Source organism: Strongylocentrotus purpuratus, unplaced genomic scaffold (genome assembly GCF_000002235.5).
Source record: "Strongylocentrotus purpuratus isolate Spur 01 unplaced genomic scaffold, Spur_5.0 spur5_scaffold_5, whole genome shotgun sequence".
Taxonomy (NCBI): domain Eukaryota; kingdom Metazoa; phylum Echinodermata; class Echinoidea; order Camarodonta; family Strongylocentrotidae; genus Strongylocentrotus; species Strongylocentrotus purpuratus.
The window spans coordinates 38231144-38253016 of NW_022145611.1; the positions used below are offsets into that span (position 1 = coordinate 38231144).

Here is a 21873-nt window from a genome sequence, read left to right on the forward strand (position 1 = left end):
AATTCTCTGTCACACATACCCCCACACTCTCGCCTAAGGACAATTTGATAGAATAAAGGTTTGTCTTGCGAACGATTTCTGTCTTTTCGGTTAAGGCCCAGGACTCCAAAACTCCTATTAAAGGCCCACATCGCCCATGTCGTGTAGCAGTGGCAGATGCCTAAGTTATCGGGCGTCCAGGGGAAGGAACCACCGGACGCTCTTAATTAAGTCTAACATTAATCTACAACCTTTAAGATTGCCCTTCTGCCGAGTAGAAAATTGTAATTTTATTCTTGAAAATTTAAACAGCCCCCATTTATTTTATTTAACATCCTCTTTTACTCTTTCATAGAACTGCATTTAATTGTTTGTTTTACTGTTCTACTTTCATCTGAATTCTTCGTAGGCACACGTCGAGCCTATTGCCACTCATCTGCAATTTATTATATTGCTCTAGTTATGTTAATATTGGACTTGTCTTCCACTCGTCCAATATTGTCGAAGCTCGAGCAATATATTATTGTATCACACTCAAAGCGATTCAATATTATATGAATATCATTCAATTCATGACCAATCTTTAAATTCACCGTTCAGTTGAAAATGCATGAATGACGATAATAATATATCAAAATAATATAGAGTAAACATATTTAGAATGAATATTTAGAATATATTAAACACTGTCAAATTAACATGTAGGTTGGCTTTCCCCAAACTTTAGCCCACTCAGTTTTTGGGAGATGGGAGGGGGGGGGGTGAATGCTGTGTTTGATAGTTATAAATGTTGATTTTGACACATATGCAGGGGTTAAGAGCACAATATCAGCGTATATCATGACTGAAATCATCGTTTTTATTACTCGTCAATTAATTCCCTTTGAAAACAAACCATTTCTTGACGTTAAATTTCTGATGCTACAATAGATTTTCATACCTGTACACAAGTCTCCAGTAAATCCCGCTACACATTCACAGGCATCGCCTGCGGTATTACAGCTACCTCCGTTCTCACAGGTAAGAGAACATCCAACTGCAGAGAGGAGAGAAAATATCCTTAATTTGACGAATTTTTACATTCATCATTCACGTTGAAATGCATGAATGACAGGTATACAGACGCTTGGAGTTTTAGTAATTCAGAACCTTCATAATAGCCGTCTTGAAATTTGTATTAAACAAATTAATCCATGCCTTAAAATGTTCACTGCTTCTATTGGTTTATATTGTTAGGAAGCAATTCTCTGTCACACATACCCCCACACTCTCGCCTAAGGACAATTTGATAGAATAAAGGTTTATCTTGCGAACGATTTCTGTCTTTTCGGTTAAGGCCCAGGACTCCAAAACTCCTATTAAAGGCCCACATGGCCCATGTCGTGTAGCAGTGGCAGATGCCTAAGTTATCGGGCGTCCAGGGGAAGGAACCACCGGACGCTCTTAATTAAGTCTAACATTAATCTACAACCTTTAAGATTGCCCTTCTGCCGAGTAGAAAATTGTAATTTTATTCTTGAAAATTAAAACAGCCCCCATTTATTTCATTTATCATCCTCTCTTACTCTTTCATAGAACTGCATTTAATTGTTTGTTTTACTGTTCTACTTTCATCTGAATTCTTCGTAGGCACACGTCGAGCCTATTGCCACTCATCTGCAATTTATTATATTGCTCTAGTTATGTTAATATTGGACTCGTCTTCCACTCGTCCAATATTGTCGAAGCTCGAGCAATATATTATTGTATCACACTCAAAGCGATCCAATATTATATGAATATCATTCAATTCATGACCAATCTTTAAATTCACCGTTCAGTTGAAAATGCATGAATGACGATAATAATATATCAAAATAATATAGAGTAAACATATTTAGAATGAATATTAAGAATATATTAAACACTGTCAAATTAACATGTAGGTTGGCTTTCCCCAAACTTTAGCCCACTCAATTTTAGGGAGATGGGAGGGGGGGGTGATTGCTGTGTTTGATAGTTATAAATGTTGATTTTGACACATATGCAGAGGTTAACAGCACGATATTAGCGTATAATCATGACTGAAATCATCGTTATTTTACTCGTCATTTAATTCCCTTGAAAACAAACCATTTATTGCGTTAAATTTCTGATGCTACAATAGATTTTCATACCTGTACACAAGTCTCCAGTAAATCCCGCTACACATTCACAGGCATCGCCTGCGGTATTACAGCTCCCTCCGTTCTCACAGGTAAGAGAACATCCAACTGCAGAGAGGAGAGAAAATATCCTTAATTTGACGAATTTTTACATTCACCATTCACGTGTAAATGCATGAATGACAGGTATACAGACGCTTGGAGTTTTAGTAATCCAGAACCTTCATAAAAGCCGTCTTGAAATTTGTATTAAACAAATTAATCCGTGCCTTAAAATGTTCACTGCTCCTATTGGTTTATATTGTTAGGAAGCAATTCTCTGTCACACATACCCCCACACTCTCGCCTAAGGACAATTTGATAGAATAAAGGTTTGTCTTGCTAACGATGTCTGTCTTTTCGGTTAAGGCCCACGACTCCAAAACTCCTATTAAAGGCCCACATGGCCCATGTCGTGTAGCAGTGGCAGATGCCTAAGTTATCGGGCGTCCAGGGTAAGGAACCACCGGACGCTCTTAATTAAGTCTAACATTAATCTACAACCTTTAAGATTGCCCTTCTGCCGAGTAGAAAATTGTAATTTTATTCTTGAAAATTCAAACAGCCCCCATTTATTTTATTTAACATCCTTTCTTACTCTTTCATAGAACTGCATTTAATTGTTTGTTTTACTGTTCTACTTCCATCTGAATTCTTAGTAGGCACACGTCGAGCCTATTGCCACTCATCTGCAATTTATTATATTGCTCTAGTTATGTTAATATTGGACTCGTCTTCCACTCGTCCAATATTGTCGAAGCTCGAGCAATATATTATTGTGTCACACTCAAAGCGATCCAATATTATATGAATATCATTCAATTCATGACCAATCTTTAAATTCACCGTTCAGTTGAAAATGCATGAATGACGATAATAATATATCAAAATAATATAGAGTAAACATATTTAGAATGAATATTTAGAATATATTAAACACTGTCAAATTAACATGTAGGTTGGCTTTCCCCAAACTTTAGCCCACTCAGTTTTTGGGAGATGGGAGGGGGGGGGGTGAATGCTGTGTTTGATAGTTATAAATGTTGATTTTGACACATATGCAGGGGTTAAGAGCACAATATCAGCGTATATCATGACTGAAATCATCGTTTTTATTACTCGTCAATTAATTCCCTTTGAAAACAAACCATTTCTTGACGTTAAATTTCTGATGCTACAATAGATTTTCATACCTGTACACAAGTCTCCAGTAAATCCCGCTACACATTCACAGGCATCGCCTGCGGTATTACAGCTACCTCCGTTCTCACAGGTAAGAGAACATCCAACTGCAGAGAGGAGAGAAAATATCCTTAATTTGACGAATTTTTACATTCATCATTCACGTTGAAATGCATGAATGACAGGTATACAGACGCTTGGAGTTTTAGTAATTCAGAACCTTCATAATAGCCGTCTTGAAATTTGTATTAAACAAATTAATCCATGCCTTAAAATGTTCACTGCTTCTATTGGTTTATATTGTTAGGAAGCAATTCTCTGTCACACATACCCCCACACTCTCGCCTAAGGACAATTTGATAGAATAAAGGTTTATCTTGCGAACGATTTCTGTCTTTTCGGTTAAGGCCCAGGACTCCAAAACTCCTATTAAAGGCCCACATGGCCCATGTCGTGTAGCAGTGGCAGATGCCTAAGTTATCGGGCGTCCAGGGGAAGGAACCACCGGACGCTCTTAATTAAGTCTAACATTAATCTACAACCTTTAAGATTGCCCTTCTGCCGAGTAGAAAATTGTAATTTTATTCTTGAAAATTAAAACAGCCCCCATTTATTTCATTTATCATCCTCTCTTACTCTTTCATAGAACTGCATTTAATTGTTTGTTTTACTGTTCTACTTTCATCTGAATTCTTCGTAGGCACACGTCGAGCCTATTGCCACTCATCTGCAATTTATTATATTGCTCTAGTTATGTTAATATTGGACTCGTCTTCCACTCGTCCAATATTGTCGAAGCTCGAGCAATATATTATTGTATCACACTCAAAGCGATCCAATATTATATGAATATCATTCAATTCATGACCAATCTTTAAATTCACCGTTCAGTTGAAAATGCATGAATGACGATAATAATATATCAAAATAATATAGAGTAAACATATTTAGAATGAATATTAAGAATATATTAAACACTGTCAAATTAACATGTAGGTTGGCTTTCCCCAAACTTTAGCCCACTCAATTTTAGGGAGATGGGAGGGGGGGGTGATTGCTGTGTTTGATAGTTATAAATGTTGATTTTGACACATATGCAGAGGTTAACAGCACGATATTAGCGTATAATCATGACTGAAATCATCGTTATTTTTACTCGTCATTTAATTCCCCTTGAAAACAAACCATTTATTGCGTTAAATTTCTGATGCTACAATAGATTTTCATACCTGTACACAAGTCTCCAGTAAATCCCGCTACACATTCACAGGCATCGCCTGCGGTATTACAGCTCCCTCCGTTCTCACAGGTAAGAGAACATCCAACTGCAGAGAGGAGAGAAAATATCCTTAATTTGACGAATTTTTACATTCACCATTCACGTGTAAATGCATGAATGACAGGTATACAGACGCTTGGAGTTTTAGTAATCCAGAACCTTCATAAAAGCCGTCTTGAAATTTGTATTAAACAAATTAATCCGTGCCTTAAAATGTTCACTGCTCCTATTGGTTTATATTGTTAGGAAGCAATTCTCTGTCACACATACCCCCACACTCTCGCCTAAGGACAATTTGATAGAATAAAGGTTTGTCTTGCTAACGATGTCTGTCTTTTCGGTTAAGGCCCACGACTCCAAAACTCCTATTAAAGGCCCACATGGCCCATGTCGTGTAGCAGTGGCAGATGCCTAAGTTATCGGGCGTCCAGGGTAAGGAACCACCGGACGCTCTTAATTAAGTCTAACATTAATCTACAACCTTTAAGATTGCCCTTCTGCCGAGTAGAAAATTGTAATTTTATTCTTGAAAATTCAAACAGCCCCCATTTATTTTATTTAACATCCTTTCTTACTCTTTCATAGAACTGCATTTAATTGTTTGTTTTACTGTTCTACTTCCATCTGAATTCTTAGTAGGCACACGTCGAGCCTATTGCCACTCATCTGCAATTTATTATATTGCTCTAGTTATGTTAATATTGGACTCGTCTTCCACTCGTCCAATATTGTCGAAGCTCGAGCAATATATTATTGTGTCACACTCAAAGCGATCCAATATTATATGAATATCATTCAATTCATGACCAATCTTTAAATTCACCGTTCAGTTGAAAATGCATGAATGACGATAATAATATATCAAAATAATATAGAGTAAACATATTTAGAATGAATATTTAGAATATATTAAACACTGTCAAATTAACATGTAGGTTGGCTTTCCCCAAACTTTAGCCCACTCAATTTTTGGGAGATGGGAGGGGGGGTGATTGCTGTGTTTGATAGTTATAAATGTTGATTTTGACACATATGCAGAGGTTAACAGCACGATATTAGCGTATATCATGACTGAAATCATCGTTTTTATTACTCGTCTATTAATTCCCTTTGAAATCAAACCATTTCTTGACGTTAAATTTCTGATGCTACAATAGATTTTCATACCTGTACACAAGTCTCCAGTAAATCCCGCTACACATTCACATGCATCGCCTGCGGTATTACAGCTCCCTCCGTTCTCACAGGTAAGAGAACATCCAACTGCAGAGAGGAGAGAAAATATCCTTAATTTGACGAATTTTTACATTCATCATTCAAGTTGAAATGCATGAATGACAGGTATACAGACGCTTGGAGTTTTAGTAATTCAGAACCTTCATAATAGCCGTCTTGAAATTTGTATTAAACAAATTAATCCATGCCTTAAAATGTTCACTGCTCCTATTGGTTTATATTGTTAGGAAGCAATTCTCTGTCACACATACCCCCACACTCTCGCCTAAGGACAATTTGATAGAATAAAGGTTTGTCTTGCGAACGATTTCTGTCTTTTCGGTTAAGGCCCAGGACTCCAAAACTCCTATTAAAGGCCCACATCGCCCATGTCGTGTAGCAGTGGCAGATGCCTAAGTTATCGGGCGTCCAGGGGAAGGAACCACCGGACGCTCTTAATTAAGTCTAACATTAATCTACAACCTTTAAGATTGCCCTTCTGCCGAGTAGAAAATTGTAATTTTATTCTTGAAAATTTAAACAGCCCCCATTTATTTTATTTAACATCCTCTTTTACTCTTTCATAGAACTGCATTTAATTGTTTGTTTTACTGTTCTACTTTCATCTGAATTCTTCGTAGGCACACGTCGAGCCTATTGCCACTCATCTGCAATTTATTATATTGCTCTAGTTATGTTAATATTGGACTTGTCTTCCACTCGTCCAATATTGTCGAAGCTCGAGCAATATATTATTGTATCACACTCAAAGCGATTCAATATTATATGAATATCATTCAATTCATGACCAATCTTTAAATTCACCGTTCAGTTGAAAATGCATGAATGACGATAATAATATATCAAAATAATATAGAGTAAACATATTTAGAATGAATATTTAGAATATATTAAACACTGTCAAATTAACATGTAGGTTGGCTTTCCCCAAACTTTAGCCCACTCAGTTTTTGGGAGATGGGAGGGGGGGGTGAATGCTGTGTTTGATAGTTATAAATGTTGATTTTGACACATATGCAGGGGTTAAGAGCACAATATCAGCGTATATCATGACTGAAATCATCGTTTTTATTACTCGTCAATTAATTCCCTTTGAAAACAAACCATTTCTTGACGTTAAATTTCTGATGCTACAATAGATTTTCATACCTGTACACAAGTCTCCAGTAAATCCCGCTACACATTCACAGGCATCGCCTGCGGTATTACAGCTACCTCCGTTCTCACAGGTAAGAGAACATCCAACTGCAGAGAGGAGAGAAAATATCCTTAATTTGACGAATTTTTACATTCATCATTCACGTTGAAATGCATGAATGACAGGTATACAGACGCTTGGAGTTTTAGTAATTCAGAACCTTCATAATAGCCGTCTTGAAATTTGTATTAAACAAATTAATCCATGCCTTAAAATGTTCACTGCTTCTATTGGTTTATATTGTTAGGAAGCAATTCTCTGTCACACATACCCCCACACTCTCGCCTAAGGACAATTTGATAGAATAAAGGTTTATCTTGCGAACGATTTCTGTCTTTTCGGTTAAGGCCCAGGACTCCAAAACTCCTATTAAAGGCCCACATGGCCCATGTCGTGTAGCAGTGGCAGATGCCTAAGTTATCGGGCGTCCAGGGGAAGGAACCACCGGACGCTCTTAATTAAGTCTAACATTAATCTACAACCTTTAAGATTGCCCTTCTGCCGAGTAGAAAATTGTAATTTTATTCTTGAAAATTAAAACAGCCCCCATTTATTTCATTTATCATCCTCTCTTACTCTTTCATAGAACTGCATTTAATTGTTTGTTTTACTGTTCTACTTTCATCTGAATTCTTCGTAGGCACACGTCGAGCCTATTGCCACTCATCTGCAATTTATTATATTGCTCTAGTTATGTTAATATTGGACTCGTCTTCCACTCGTCCAATATTGTCGAAGCTCGAGCAATATATTATTGTATCACACTCAAAGCGATCCAATATTATATGAATATCATTCAATTCATGACCAATCTTTAAATTCACCGTTCAGTTGAAAATGCATGAATGACGAGAATAATATATCAAAATAATATAGAGTAAACATATTTAGAATGAATATTAAGAATATATTAAACACTGTCAAATTAACATGTAGGTTGGCTTTCCCCAAACTTTAGCCCACTCAATTTTAGGGAGATTGGAGGGGGGGGGGGGTGATTGCTGTGTTTGATAGTTATAAATGTTGATTTTGACACATATGCAGAGGTTAACAGCACGATATTAGCGTATAATCATGACTGAAATCATCGTTTTTTTACTCGTCATTTAATTCCCTTTGAAATCAAACCATTTCTTGACGTTAAATTTCTGATGCTACAATAACTTTTCATACCTGTACACAAGTCTCCAGTAAATCCCGCTACACATTCACATGCATCGCCTGCAGTATTACAGCTCCCTCCGTTCTCACAGGTAAGAGAACATCCAACTGCAGAGAGGAGAGAAAATATCCTAAATTTGACGAATTTTTACATTCATCATTCATGTTGAAATGCATGAATGACAGGTATACAGACGCTTGGAGTTCTAGTAATTTAGAACCTTCATAATAGCCGTCTTGAAATTTGTATTAAACAAATTAATCCATGCCTTAAAATGTTCACTGCTCCTATTGGTTTATATTGTTAGGAAGCAATTCTCTGTCACACATACCCCCACACTCTCGCCTAAGGACAATTTGATAGAATAAAGGTTTGTCTTGCGAACGATTTCTGTCTTTTCGGTTAAGGCCCACGACTCCAAAACTCCTATTAAAGGCCCACATGGCCCATGTCGTGTAGCAGTGGCAGATGCCTAAGTTATCGGGCGTCCAGGGGAAGGAACCACCGGACGCTCTTAATTAAGTCTAACATTAATCTACAACCTTTAAGATTGCCCTTCTGCCGAGTAGAAAATTGTAATTTTATTCTTGAAAATTCAAACAGCCCCCATTTATTTCATTTATCATCCTCTCTTACTCTTTCATAGAACTGCATTTAATTGTTTGTTTTACTGTTCTACTTTCATCTGAATTCTTCGTAGGCACACGTCGAGCCTATTGCCACTCATCTGCAATTTATTATATTGCTCTAGTTATGTTAATATTGGACTCGTCTTCCACTCGTCCAATATTGTCGAAGCTCGAGCAATATATTATTGTATCACACTCACAGCCATCCAATATTATATGAATATCATTCAATTCATGACCAATCTTTAAATTCACCGTTCAGTTGAAAATGCATGAATGACGATAATAATATATCAAAATAATATAGAGTAAACATATTTAGAATGAATATTAAGAATATATTAAACACTGTCAAATTAACATGTAGGTTGGCTTTCCCCAAACTTTAGCCCACTCAATTTTTGGGAGATGGGAGGGGGGGGTGATTGCTGTGTTTGATAGTTATAAATGTTGATTTTGACACATATGCAGAGGTTAAGAGCACGATATTAGCGTATATCATGACTGAAATCATCGTTATTTTTACTCGTCAATTAATTCCCCTTGAAAACAAACCATTTATTGACGTTAAATTTCAGATGCTACAATAGATTTTCATACCTGTACACAAGTCTCCAGTAAATCCCGCTACACATTCACAGGCATCGCCTGCGGTATTACAGCTCCCTCCGTTCTCACAGGTAAGAGAACATCCAACTGCAGAGAGGAGAGAAAATATCCTTAATTTGACGAATTTTTACATTCACCATTCACGTGGAAATGCATGAATGACAGGTATACAGACGCTTGGAGTTTTAGTAATCCAGAACCTTCATAAAAGCCGTCTTGAAATTTGTATTAAACAAATTAATCCATGCCTTAAAATGTTCACTGCCCCTATTGGTTTATATTGTTAGGAAGCAATTCTCTGTCACACATACTCCCACACTCTCGCCAAAGGACAATTTGATAGAATAAAGGTTTGTCTTGCGAACGATTTCTGTCTTTTCGGTTAAGGCCCACGACTCCAAAACCCCTATTAAAGGCCCACATGGCCCATGTCGTGTAGCAGTGGCAGATGCCTAAGTTATCGGGCGTCCAGGGTAAGGAACCACCGGACGCTCTTAATTAAGTCTAACGATTAACCTACAACCTTCAAGATTGCCCTCCCTCCGAGTAGAAAATTGTAATTATATTCTTGAAAATTCAAACAACCCCCATTTATTTCATTAAACATCCTCTCTTACTCTTTCACCTAACTGCATTTAATTGTTTGTTTTACTGTTCTACTTTCATCTGAATTCTTCGTAGGCACACGTCGACCCTATTGCCACTCATCTGCAGTTTATTATATTGCTCTAGTTATGTTAATATTGGACTTGTCTTCCACTCGTCCAATATTGTCGAAGCTCGAGCAATATATTTTTGTATCACACTCAAAGCGATCCAATATTATATGAATATCATTCAATTCATGACGAATATTTAAATTCACCGTTCAGTTGAAAATGCATGAATGACGATAATAATATATCAAAATAATATAGAGTAAACATATTTAGAATGAATATTTAGAATATATTAAACACTGTCAAATTAACATGTAGGTTGGCTTTCCCCAAACTTTAGCCCACTCTATTTTTGGGAGAGGGGAGGGGGGGTGATTGCTGTGTTTGATAGTTATAAATGTTAATTTTGACACATATGCAGAGGTTAAGAGCACGATATTAGCGTATAATCATGACTGAAATCATCGTTTTTATTACTCGTCAATTAATTCCCTTTGAAAACAAACCATTTCTTGACATTAAATATCTGATGCTACAATAGATTTTCATACCTGTACACAAGTCTCCAGTAAATCCCGCTACACATTCACATGCATCGCCTGCGGTATTACAGCTCCCTCCGTTCTCACAGGTAAGAGAACATCCAACTGCAGAGAGGAGAGAAAATATCCTTAATTTGACGAATTTTTACATTCACCATTCACGTGGAAATGCATGAATGACAGGTATACAGACGCTTGGAGTTTTAGTAATCCAGAACCTTCATAAAAGCCGTCTTGAAATTTGTATTAAACAAATTAATCCATGCCTTAAAATGTTCACTGCCCCTATTGGTTTATATTGTTAGGAAGCAATTCTCTGTCACACATACTCCCACACTCTCGCCTAAGGACAATTTGATAGAATAAAGGTTTGTCTTGCGAACGATTTCTGTCTTTTCGGTTAAGGCCACGACTCCAAAACCCCTATTAAAGGCCCACATGGCCCATGTCGTGTAGCAGTGGCAGATGCCTACGTTATCGGGCGTACAGGGGAAGGAGCCACCGAACGCTCTTAATTAAGTCTAACGATTAACCTACAACCTTCAAGATTGCCCTCCCTCCGAGTAGAAAATTGTAATTATATTCTTGAAAATTCAAACAACCCCCATTTATTTCATTAAACATCCTCTCTTACTCTTTCACCTAACTGCATTTAATTGTTTGTTTTACTGTTCTACTTTCATCTGAATTCTTCGTAGGCACACGTCGACCCTATTGCCACTCATCTGCAGTTTATTATATTGCTCAAGTTATGTTAATATTAGACTCGTCTTCAACTCGTCCAATATTGTCGAAGCTCGAGCAATATATTCTTGTATCACATTCAAAGCGATCCAATATTATATGAATATCATTCAATTCATGACGAATCTTTATATTCACCGTTCAGTTGAAAAAGCATGAATGACGATAATAATATATCAAAATAATATAGAGTAAACACATTTAGAATGAATATTTAGAATATATTAAACACTGTCCAATTAACATGTAGGTTTGCTTTCCCCAAACTTTAGCCCACTCTTTTTTTGGGAGAGGGGAGGGGGGGTGATTGCTGTGTTTGGTAGTTATAAATGTTATTTTTGACATATATGCAGAGGTTAAGAGCACAATATTAGCGTATATCATGACTGAAATCATCGTTTTTATTACTCGTCAATTAATTCCCTTTGAAACCAAACCATTTCTTGACGTTAAATTTCTGATGCTACAATAACTTTTCATACCTGTACACAAGTCTCCAGTAAATCCCGCTACACATTCACATGCATCGCCCGCGGTATTACAGGTCCCTCCGTTCTCACAGGTAAGAGAACATCCAACTGCAGAGAGGAGAGAAAATATCCTTAATTCGTCATTCACGTTGAAATGCATGAATGACAGGTATACAGACGCTTGGAGTTTTAGTAATCCAGAACCTTCATAAAAGCCGTCTTGAAATTTGTATTAAACAAATTAATCCATGCCTTAAAATGTTCACTGCCCCTATTGGTTTATATTGTTAGGAAGCAATTCTCTGTCACACATACTCCCACACTCTCGCCAAAGGACAATTTGATAGAATAAAGGTTTGTCTTGCGAACGATTTCTGTCTTTTCGGTTAAGGCCCACGACTCCAAAACCCCTATTAAAGGCCCACATGGCCCATGTCGTGTAGCAGTGGCAGATGCCTAAGTTATCGGGCGTCCAGGGTAAGGAACCACCGGACGCTCTTAATTAAGTCTAACGATTAACCTACAACCTTCAAGATTGCCCTCCCTCCGAGTAGAAAATTGTAATTATATTCTTGAAAATTCAAACAACCCCCATTTATTTCATTAAACATCCTCTCTTACTCTTTCACCTAACTGCATTTAATTGTTTGTTTTACTGTTCTACTTTCATCTGAATTCTTCGTAGGCACACGTCGACCCTATTGCCACTCATCTGCAGTTTATTATATTGCTCAAGTTATGTTAATATTAGACTCGTCTTCAACTCGTCCAATATTGTCGAAGCTCGAGCAATATATTCTTGTATCACATTCAAAGCGATCCAATATTATATGAATATCATTCAATTCATGACGAATCTTTATATTCACCGTTCAGTTGAAAAAGCATGAATGACGATAATAATATATCAAAATAATATAGAGTAAACACATTTAGAATGAATATTTAGAATATATTAAACACTGTCCAATTAACATGTAGGTTGGCTTTCCCGAAACTTTAGCCCACTCTTTTTTTGGGAGAGGGGAGGGGGGGGGTGATTGCTGTGTTTGATAGTTATAAATGTTATTTTTGACATATATGCAGAGGTTAAGAGCACAATATTAGCGTATATCATGACTGAAATCATCGTTTTTATTACTCGTCAATTAATTCCCTTTGAAACTAAACCATTTCTTGACGTTAAATTTCTGATGCTACAATAACTTTTCATACCTGTACACAAGTCTCCAGTAAATCCCGCTACACATTCACATGCATCGCCTGCGGTATTACAGGTCCCTCCGTTCTCACAGGTAAGAGAACATCCAACTGCAGAGAGGAGAGAAAATATCCTTAATTTGACGAATTTTTACATTCACCATTCACGTGGAAATGCATGAATGACAGGTATACAGACGCTTGGAGTTTTAGTAATTCAGAACCTGCATAATAGCTGTCTTGAAATTTGTATTAAACAAATTAATCCATGCCTTAAAATGTTCACTGCCCCTATTGGTTTATATTGTTAGGAAGCAATTCTCTGTCACACATACCCCCACACTCTCGCCTAAGGACAATTTGATAGAATAAAGGTTTATCTTGCGAACGATTTCTGTCTTTTCGGTTAAGGCCCAGGACTCCAAAACTCCTATTAAAGGCCCACATCGCCCATGTCGTGTAGCAGTGGCAGATGCCTAAGTTATCGGGCGTCCAGGGGAAGGAACCACCGGACGCTCTTAATTAAGTCTTACATTAATCTACAACCTTTAAGATTGCCCTTCTGCCGAGTAGAAAATTGTAATTTTATTCTTGAAAATTCAAACAGCCCCCATTTATTTCATTTAACATCCTCTTTTACTCTTTCATAGAACTGCATTTAATTGTTTGTTTTACTGTTCTACTTCCATCTGAATTCTTCGTAGGCACACGTCGAGCCTATTGCCACTCATCTGCAATTTATTATATTGCTCTAGTTATGTTAATATTGGACTTGTCTTCCACTCGTCCAATATTGTCGAAGCTCGAGCAATATATTTTTGTATCACACTCAAAGCGATCCAATATTATATGAATATCATTCAATTCATGACGAATATTTAAATTCACCGTTCAGTTGAAAATGCATGAATGACGATAATAATATATCAAAATAATATAGAGTAAACATATTTAGAATGAATATTTAGAATATATTAAACACTGTCAAATTAACATGTAGGTTGGCTTTCCCCAAACTTTAGCCCACTCTATTTTTGGGAGAGGGGAGGGGGGGTGATTGCTGTGTTTGATAGTTATAAATGTTAATTTTGACACATATGCAGAGGTTAAGAGCACGATATTAGCGTATAATCATGACTGAAATCATCGTTTTTATTACTCGTCAATTAATTCCCTTTGAAAACAAACCATTTCTTGACATTAAATATCTGATGCTACAATAGATTTTCATACCTGTACACAAGTCTCCAGTAAATCCCGCTACACATTCACATGCATCGCCTGCGGTATTACAGCTCCCTCCGTTCTCACAGGTAAGAGAACATCCAACTGCAGAGAGGAGAGAAAATATCCTTAATTTGACGAATTTTTACATTCACCATTCACGTGGAAATGCATGAATGACAGGTATACAGACGCTTGGAGTTTTAGTAATCCAGAACCTTCATAAAAGCCGTCTTGAAATTTGTATTAAACAAATTAATCCATGCCTTAAAATGTTCACTGCCCCTATTGGTTTATATTGTTAGGAAGCAATTCTCTGTCACACATACTCCCACACTCTCGCCTAAGGACAATTTGATAGAATAAAGGTTTGTCTTGCGAACGATTTCTGTCTTTTCGGTTAAGGCCACGACTCAAAAACCCCTATTAAAGGCCCACATGGCCCATGTCGTGTAGCAGTGGCAGATGCCTAAGTTATCGGGCGTACAGGGGAAGGAGCCACCGAACGCTCTTAATTAAGTCTAACGATTAACCTACAACCTTCAAGATTGCCCTCCCTCCGAGTAGAAAATTGTAATTATATTCTTGAAAATTCAAACAACCCCCATTTATTTCATTAAACATCCTCTCTTACTCTTTCACCTAACTGCATTTAATTGTTTGTTTTACTGTTCTACTTTCATCTGAATTCTTCGTAGGCACACGTCGACCCTATTGCCACTCATCTGCAGTTTATTATATTGCTCAAGTTATGTTAATATTAGACTCGTCTTCAACTCGTCCAATATTGTCGAAGCTCGAGCAATATATTCTTGTATCACATTCAAAGCGATCCAATATTATATGAATATCATTCAATTCATGACGAATCTTTATATTCACCGTTCAGTTGAAAAAGCATGAATGACGATAATAATATATCAAAATAATATAGAGTAAACACATTTAGAATGAATATTTAGAATATATTAAACACTGTCCAATTAACATGTAGGTTTGCTTTCCCCAAACTTTAGCCCACTCTTTTTTTGGGAGAGGGGAGGGGGGGTGATTGCTGTGTTTGATAGTTATAAATGTTATTTTTGACATATATGCAGAGGTTAAGAGCACAATATTAGCGTATATCATGACTGAAATCATCGTTTTTATTACTCGCCCTTTGAAACCAAACCATTTCTTGACGTTAAATTTCTGATGCTACAATAACTTTTCATACCTGTACACAAGTCTCCAGTAAATCCCGCTACACATTCACATGCATCGCCCGCGGTATTACAGGTCCCTCCGTTCTCACAGGTAAGAGAACATCCAACTGCAGTGAGGAGAGAAAATATCCTTAATTCGTCATTCACGTTGAAATGCATGAATGACAGGTATACAGACGCTTGGAGTTTTAGTAATTCAGAACCTTCATAATAGCCGTCTTGAAATTTGTATTAAACAAATTAATCCATGCCTTAAAATGTTCACTGCCCCTATTGGTTTATATTGTTAGGAAGCAATTCTCTGTCACACATACTCCCACACTATCGCCTAAGGACAATTTGATAGAATAAAGGTTTGTCTTGCGAACGATTTCTGTCTTTTCGGTTAAGGCCCAGGACTCCAAAACTCCTATTAAAGGCCCACATCGCCCATGTCGTGTAGCAGTGGCAGATGCCTAAGTTATCGGGCGTCCAGGGGAAGGAACCACTGGACGCTCTTAATTAAGTCTTACATTAATCTACAACCTTTAAGATTGCCCTTCTGCCGAGTAGAAAATTGTAATTTTATTCTTGAAAATTCAAACAGCCCCCATTTATTTCATTTAACATCCTCTTTTACTCTTTCATAGAACTGCATTTAATTGTTTGTTTTACTGTTCTACTTCCATCTGAATTCTTTGTAGGCACACGTCGAGCCTATTGCCACTCATCTGCAATTTATTATATTGCTCTAGTTATGTTAATATTGGACTTGTCTTCCACTCGTCCAATATTGTCGAAGCTCGAGCAATATATTTTTGTATCACACTCAAAGCGATCCAATATTATATGAATATCATTCAATTCATGACGAATATTTAAATTCACCGTTCAGTTGAAAATGCATGAATGACGATAATAATATATCAAAATAATATAGAGTAAACATATTTAGAATGAATATTTAGAATATATTAAACACTGTCAAATTAACATGTAGGTTGGCTTTCCCCAAACTTTAGCCCACTCTATTTTTGGGAGAGGGGAGGGGGGTGATTGCTGTGTTTGATAGTTATAAATGTTAATTTTGACACATATGCAGAGGTTAAGAGCACGATATTAGCGTATAATCATGACTGAAATCATCGTTTTTATTACTCGTCAATTAATTCCCTTTGAAAACAAACCATTTCTTGACATTAAATATCTGATGCTACAATAGATTTTCATACCTGTACACAAGTCTCCAGTAAATCCCGCTACACATTCACATGCATCGCCTGCGGTATTACAGCTCCCTCCGTTCTCACAGGTAAGAGAACATCCAACTGCAGAGAGGAGAGAAAATCTCCTTAATTTGACGAATCTTTACATTCACAGTTTCCGTGTAAATGCATGAATGACAGGTAAACAGACGCTCGGGCCCGAATTCACAAAGGAGGTTTGTCGACAAACCTTGGTTTTCGTACGTCAAACCTTTTTTACAAACCTTGTTTGTAAAGAACAAAAGGAGGTTTGGCGAAACAAAAGGAGGTTTGAGCTCAAACCTTGGTTTGAGCTCAAACCTTGCTTTGTGAATTCAGGCCTCGGAGTTTTAGTCATTCAGAACCTGCATAATAGCTGTCTTGAAATTTGTATTAAACAAATTAATCCATGCCTTAAAATTTTCACTGCCCCTATTGGTTTATATTGTTAGGAAGCAATTCTCTGTCACACATACCCCCACACTCTCGCCTAAGGACAATTTGATAGAATAAAGGTTTGTCTTGCGAACGATTTCTATCTTTTCGGTTAGGGCCCAGGACTCCAAAACCCCTGTTAAAGGCCCACATGGCCCATGTCGTGTTGCAGTGGCAGATGCCTAAGTTATCGGGCGTCCAGGGGAAGGAGCCACCGGACGCTCTTAATTAAGTCTAACAATTAATCTACAACCTTCTAGACTGCCCTCCGGACGAGAAGAAAATTGTAATTTTATTCCTCAAAAATTCAAACAGCCCCCATTTATTTCATTAAACATCCTCTCTTACTCTTTCATAGAACTGCATTTAATTGTTTGTTTTACTGTTCTATTTTCATCTGAAGTCTTCGTAGGCACACGTCGAGCCTATTGCAACTCATCTGCAATTTATTATATTGCACTCGTTATGTCAATATTTGACTCGTCTTCCTCTCACCCAATATTGTCAAACCTCGAGCAATATATTCTTGTATCACACTCAAAGCGATCCAATATTATATGAATATCATTCGATTCATGACGAATATTTAGGTTGGCTTTCCCCAAACTTTAGCCCATTCTATTTTTTCTTTTGTTTTCTTTTCTTTCGTCGCTCTCTCCCTTCCCAAGCCGCCAAAAACGCTGTGGATTGAATGATTACGTTCTAATCAATTAATTCTAATCAATCTGTAATACACTATAAAGAGACGATGATACCAAAGTATTCTTACCTGCTCTTTTTCCTTTGAATCCTGCCGACCAAAGTTGATAATCAAGGGAAGAATCCCCAAAATAGATGAAGAATGAAAAACGTGAGTGTTAGTGTGGTCTAATGAATATGAATGTATATTTGCACATATTTATATCTAATATGTAATATACAAGCTAACCCTTAAACAAAATATTCCCCTCCTCCCCCAAAAAACACAACAAAAACAAAAACAATTATTTTGAAGGTTAGAACAAGAAGTTTTAATAGATGGAGTCCTATCTAGCTCATTCCCTTTGTACCATCTTCGATGCCGCCAGGAGAAAATATGTCAGGCATGTGCTTAACTGGATTTTCCTTGCAGATATGTAGACAAAAATGTCATGCCTAGCTGCAAACTAACGGGCCACTTTCAAAGGGATATATGCTTTTGTAATGAAAATTGCTTTTTGCTACCACTCGTCTGATAATAAGAGCAGTACACAGTGCTTGCCTTTAGGAGGCAAGCGAAAGGGAACATAGCAAAATTTCCTGAAATATTAATCAAAATTATTCGACTGGGCATGTATGGGCACTAATCTGAAAAATAACATAATAAAAAACTGTACATGAACAAATGCACTTTTTATTTTCTTGAGCCGGAAGTAATCGGAAAGTGTCAAATTGCAGGTTTTAGGACTGTAACATTTTACTATGTTTCACAAATTAAAGCTGCTATCATACAATATAAATAAGGAGGGGTGGAAGAGAATACTTTTTTTTTTTTTTTTTTTTGGTCTCGAAATTTGAAAATTTGACATTTTGTTCCGTTGGAGGGGTTGGGTAAGGTCACCTTTTTTAGGTCAGCCATCGGTATAATTGTTTTTAATATATATATTTTTTAATTAAAAAAAAAAAAAAAAACAATAACAAATTCAAAATTAAAAAAGGGGTGTTTTCGCTCTAAAATACACACAAACAAAAAAACTGAAGGGGGGGTTGAACCCCCCCCCCCCCCAAATGCGTACGCGTATGACGGAGACAATCACAATGAATTCGTTAACTAAAGGGCTTTCACACCGGGCCTTGCGTATAGTTGCGTTGTGCTGCGTACCGACTACGCCGATCGTACGCAACCCTACGCCGGCCTACGTAACTGTACGCGGATGGACGCAAATGGGTACGCGAGATAGACGCAAAAAATTAAACATGTTTAATTTTTTCACGTACCTAAAGCCCCTTTCACACCGGATCTGCGTAGAGTTGCGTAGTGTTGCGTACTGACTACGCCGAAGTTAAGATGCGTACTCATGAATAAATTGATGCTTCGGCGTAGTCCCTGCGTAGGTTATGCGTAGGCTTGCGTACGATCGGCGTATAGTTACGTACCCTGTGCGTAGGCACCGCGTACCTTCGGCGTAGGCAATTGGCGTAGGGTTACGTACGGTTGCGTAGGCCTGGCGTAGGGTTGCTTACGGTTGCGTAGGCCTGGCGTAGGGTTGCTTACGGTTGCGTATGGTTGCTTACTGTGGGAGAAAATGCCATGTAAAAATGCAATAGACACTCGTAGGAGCCGCGAGTATAGCCATTGGCGCTTTATAAACATATATAATAAAAAAATATGTTAAAAATACTGTTCAATTTATTGTAAAAATGAACTGTGCAGTGTACAAAGAATTGTACATGTTATTACATGTGAACATAACTTGATCTTAGTATAATAATAACATTCTGACAAACTGTGACATCCAAGGGGCAGTGGGTCTCTTTTGCATGCGTGAAATAGGGCTGAAACGCCAATTTGCGTAAAATAGTGAGTGCAGAAAATAACATTTATAAACCTGCCATAAGTTTTAATAGTAAAAAGCGGCATTTGGTACACGTTTTTGACCGTTAAATTTTCAGTTTTGCTAGTAGGTATTAGCAATTGCTGAGGTTATTCTGCAGTAATGTTAATTTGTTCAAGATTTTATTAGTTTGTTGATGTACTACATTATTGTACTATGTATCATTCAAAAGGGTAATATATGAACTTTCTTTTGATGAACATTGCAAGGTCACGTGATGTGATTCGATACCTCAAAACGCCAACAAAAGAGAGCGCTTATTTTGATTTGTGAATAAATGTGGACAGAAGTCTGATATTTGTTGATCATATCTCTTTTTTTCACTCAAAATTATATTACAAACATACAAACAGGACCACAAATGTACACACAAGCAAACAAACCGACACAAATACATACAGATTTCCACAAAATATTATAAAATTTTCGCATGAGGCATCAGTTTATGAATCTTATCTCTGTTTATTATATCAACAGCCTGAGATGTCAATTATCACAAATTGAATAAACCATAACAAAACAAAACATGTCAGTCTGAAATACCTTGTAGTAGTACAAACAGAATAACAAGCAAGAATGATCAATGATCAATACCTGCCAAGTTTACATCCAGGTCCCAAAAAAAATCTTTATACCATACATTTTTAATGCTTCGTCGGACTGGCGTAGGGTAGCGTATTGTTGCGTAGGCTTGGCGTACATTTGCGTAGGCTTGGCGTACAGTTGCGTAGTAAAGTCTACGCCGAAGGTACGCGAAAAAAATTAAACATGTTTAATTTTGTGCGTTCATCTCGCGTACCCATTCGCGTCCCTCCGCGTACAGTTGCGTAGAGTTGCGTACGATCGGCGTAGGGTTGCGTACGATCGGCGTAGTCGCTACGCAACTCTACGCAACTCTACGCAACTCTACGCAAGGCCCGGTGTGAAAGCCCCTTTCGGCGTAGACACTATACGCAGAAAGTACGGAAGTCTACGCAACACTACGCCATCCCTACGCAATCCCTACGCAACACTACGCTACTGTACGCCAACCCTACGCAATACTACGCTACTGTACGCCATGCCTACGCAATAGTACGCTACCCTTCGCCAGTCCAACCACAGCACACAAGACGATGCTGATGGGGAATGTTTATATGGTTTATATGAACTGTGAACCATAAGAACTTTTTAATCGGTGTTTCAGGGTGATTTAAGATTGTTATTGTTGCTGTGATTTTTAATTCACGATAACATGTATCTTATGAATATGTCTATGTATAATAACATGTCAAAGTTTTGTTAAATTACACACTTTATTTTTCAGAGTGCAGGAGTTTATTGTCAGTTTTTAGGCTATTTTTATCATTATGGTAATCATTACTTCGTGATTCGTTTAAAGTAATGTATTTTGTGTTAGTTATTTCCATTTAAACTTCACGATTTCAATTTCACAGTGTTATAGCAGGAGTTTAAAAGTCAGGTTTTTTTTCCGACAGTCATTATTACTGAAATTATAACTTAATTCATGATCAAGTTATGCGGTAGTTATGATCATGTATAATAACATGTAAACGTATTTTAAATGTCACAATTGTCAAACTAATTTTATTAAAGTATTCATTACCTCATGATAAAGTTATAGTTGCGTAACAATATGCAAAAGTTTTTTGTAAATCCAGAGTGTCAGCAGGAGTGTGCCTAATTAATACACTTCTTGTTAATAAAACTGTACATTAGTGCATTCAGTGAAGTTGTAGTAATTACAAGAATACCAGTCATGTTAATTTCTTCCACATCTAGGTGAAATTTTCTTTGATCGACATTTCTTTTTCTGTTTACAAATAATCTCGCCCTTTTAGTATTTTGGTTTTGAAATAATAATAATAATAATAATAAATTTATATAGCGCAGCTTTTATACAAAATATATTCAGCTGCGCTGGTTAAGAGCTCCTTTTTACTAAATTCTACAAATTAAATAAGATCTCTTAGTTGAACAAATAAGTTTTTAAATTGGATTTAAAAACATTGAGAGATGGAGTGCTTCGTATTTCTATTGGCAAGCTATTCCATAGTTTGGGGGGGGGGGCAGCAATAGCAAAAGCACGGTCCCCAAGAGTTATTTTAGTTTTGCCATGGGAAATCTGAAACAATAATTTA

At 37.0% G+C, this 21873-nt stretch overlaps 1 protein-coding gene across 1 annotated transcript in view; it reads right to left on the minus strand.

Moving 5' to 3' along the window:
- The window catches only part of LOC105436525 (neurogenic locus notch homolog protein 1-like), a 63594-nt gene extending 46275 nt beyond the window's left edge, over positions 1–17319 (minus strand). Inside the window, exons 1-15 of the mRNA XM_030999197.1 lie at positions 17307–17319; positions 16713–16808; positions 15513–15608; positions 14306–14401; positions 13088–13183; positions 11885–11980; positions 10668–10763; positions 9449–9544; positions 8231–8326; positions 7009–7104; positions 5791–5886; positions 4574–4669; positions 3356–3451; positions 2136–2231; positions 920–1015 (exon numbers count right to left, since the gene is read on the minus strand). Of these exons, the coding sequence (XP_030855057.1) occupies positions 920–1015; positions 2136–2231; positions 3356–3451; positions 4574–4669; positions 5791–5886; positions 7009–7104; positions 8231–8326; positions 9449–9544; positions 10668–10763; positions 11885–11980; positions 13088–13183; positions 14306–14401; positions 15513–15608; positions 16713–16808; positions 17307–17319 (1357 nt within the window). The remainder of the gene's footprint in view (positions 1–919; positions 1016–2135; positions 2232–3355; positions 3452–4573; positions 4670–5790; positions 5887–7008; positions 7105–8230; positions 8327–9448; positions 9545–10667; positions 10764–11884; positions 11981–13087; positions 13184–14305; positions 14402–15512; positions 15609–16712; positions 16809–17306) is intronic.
- Positions 17320–21873: the final 4554 nt, after the last annotated feature.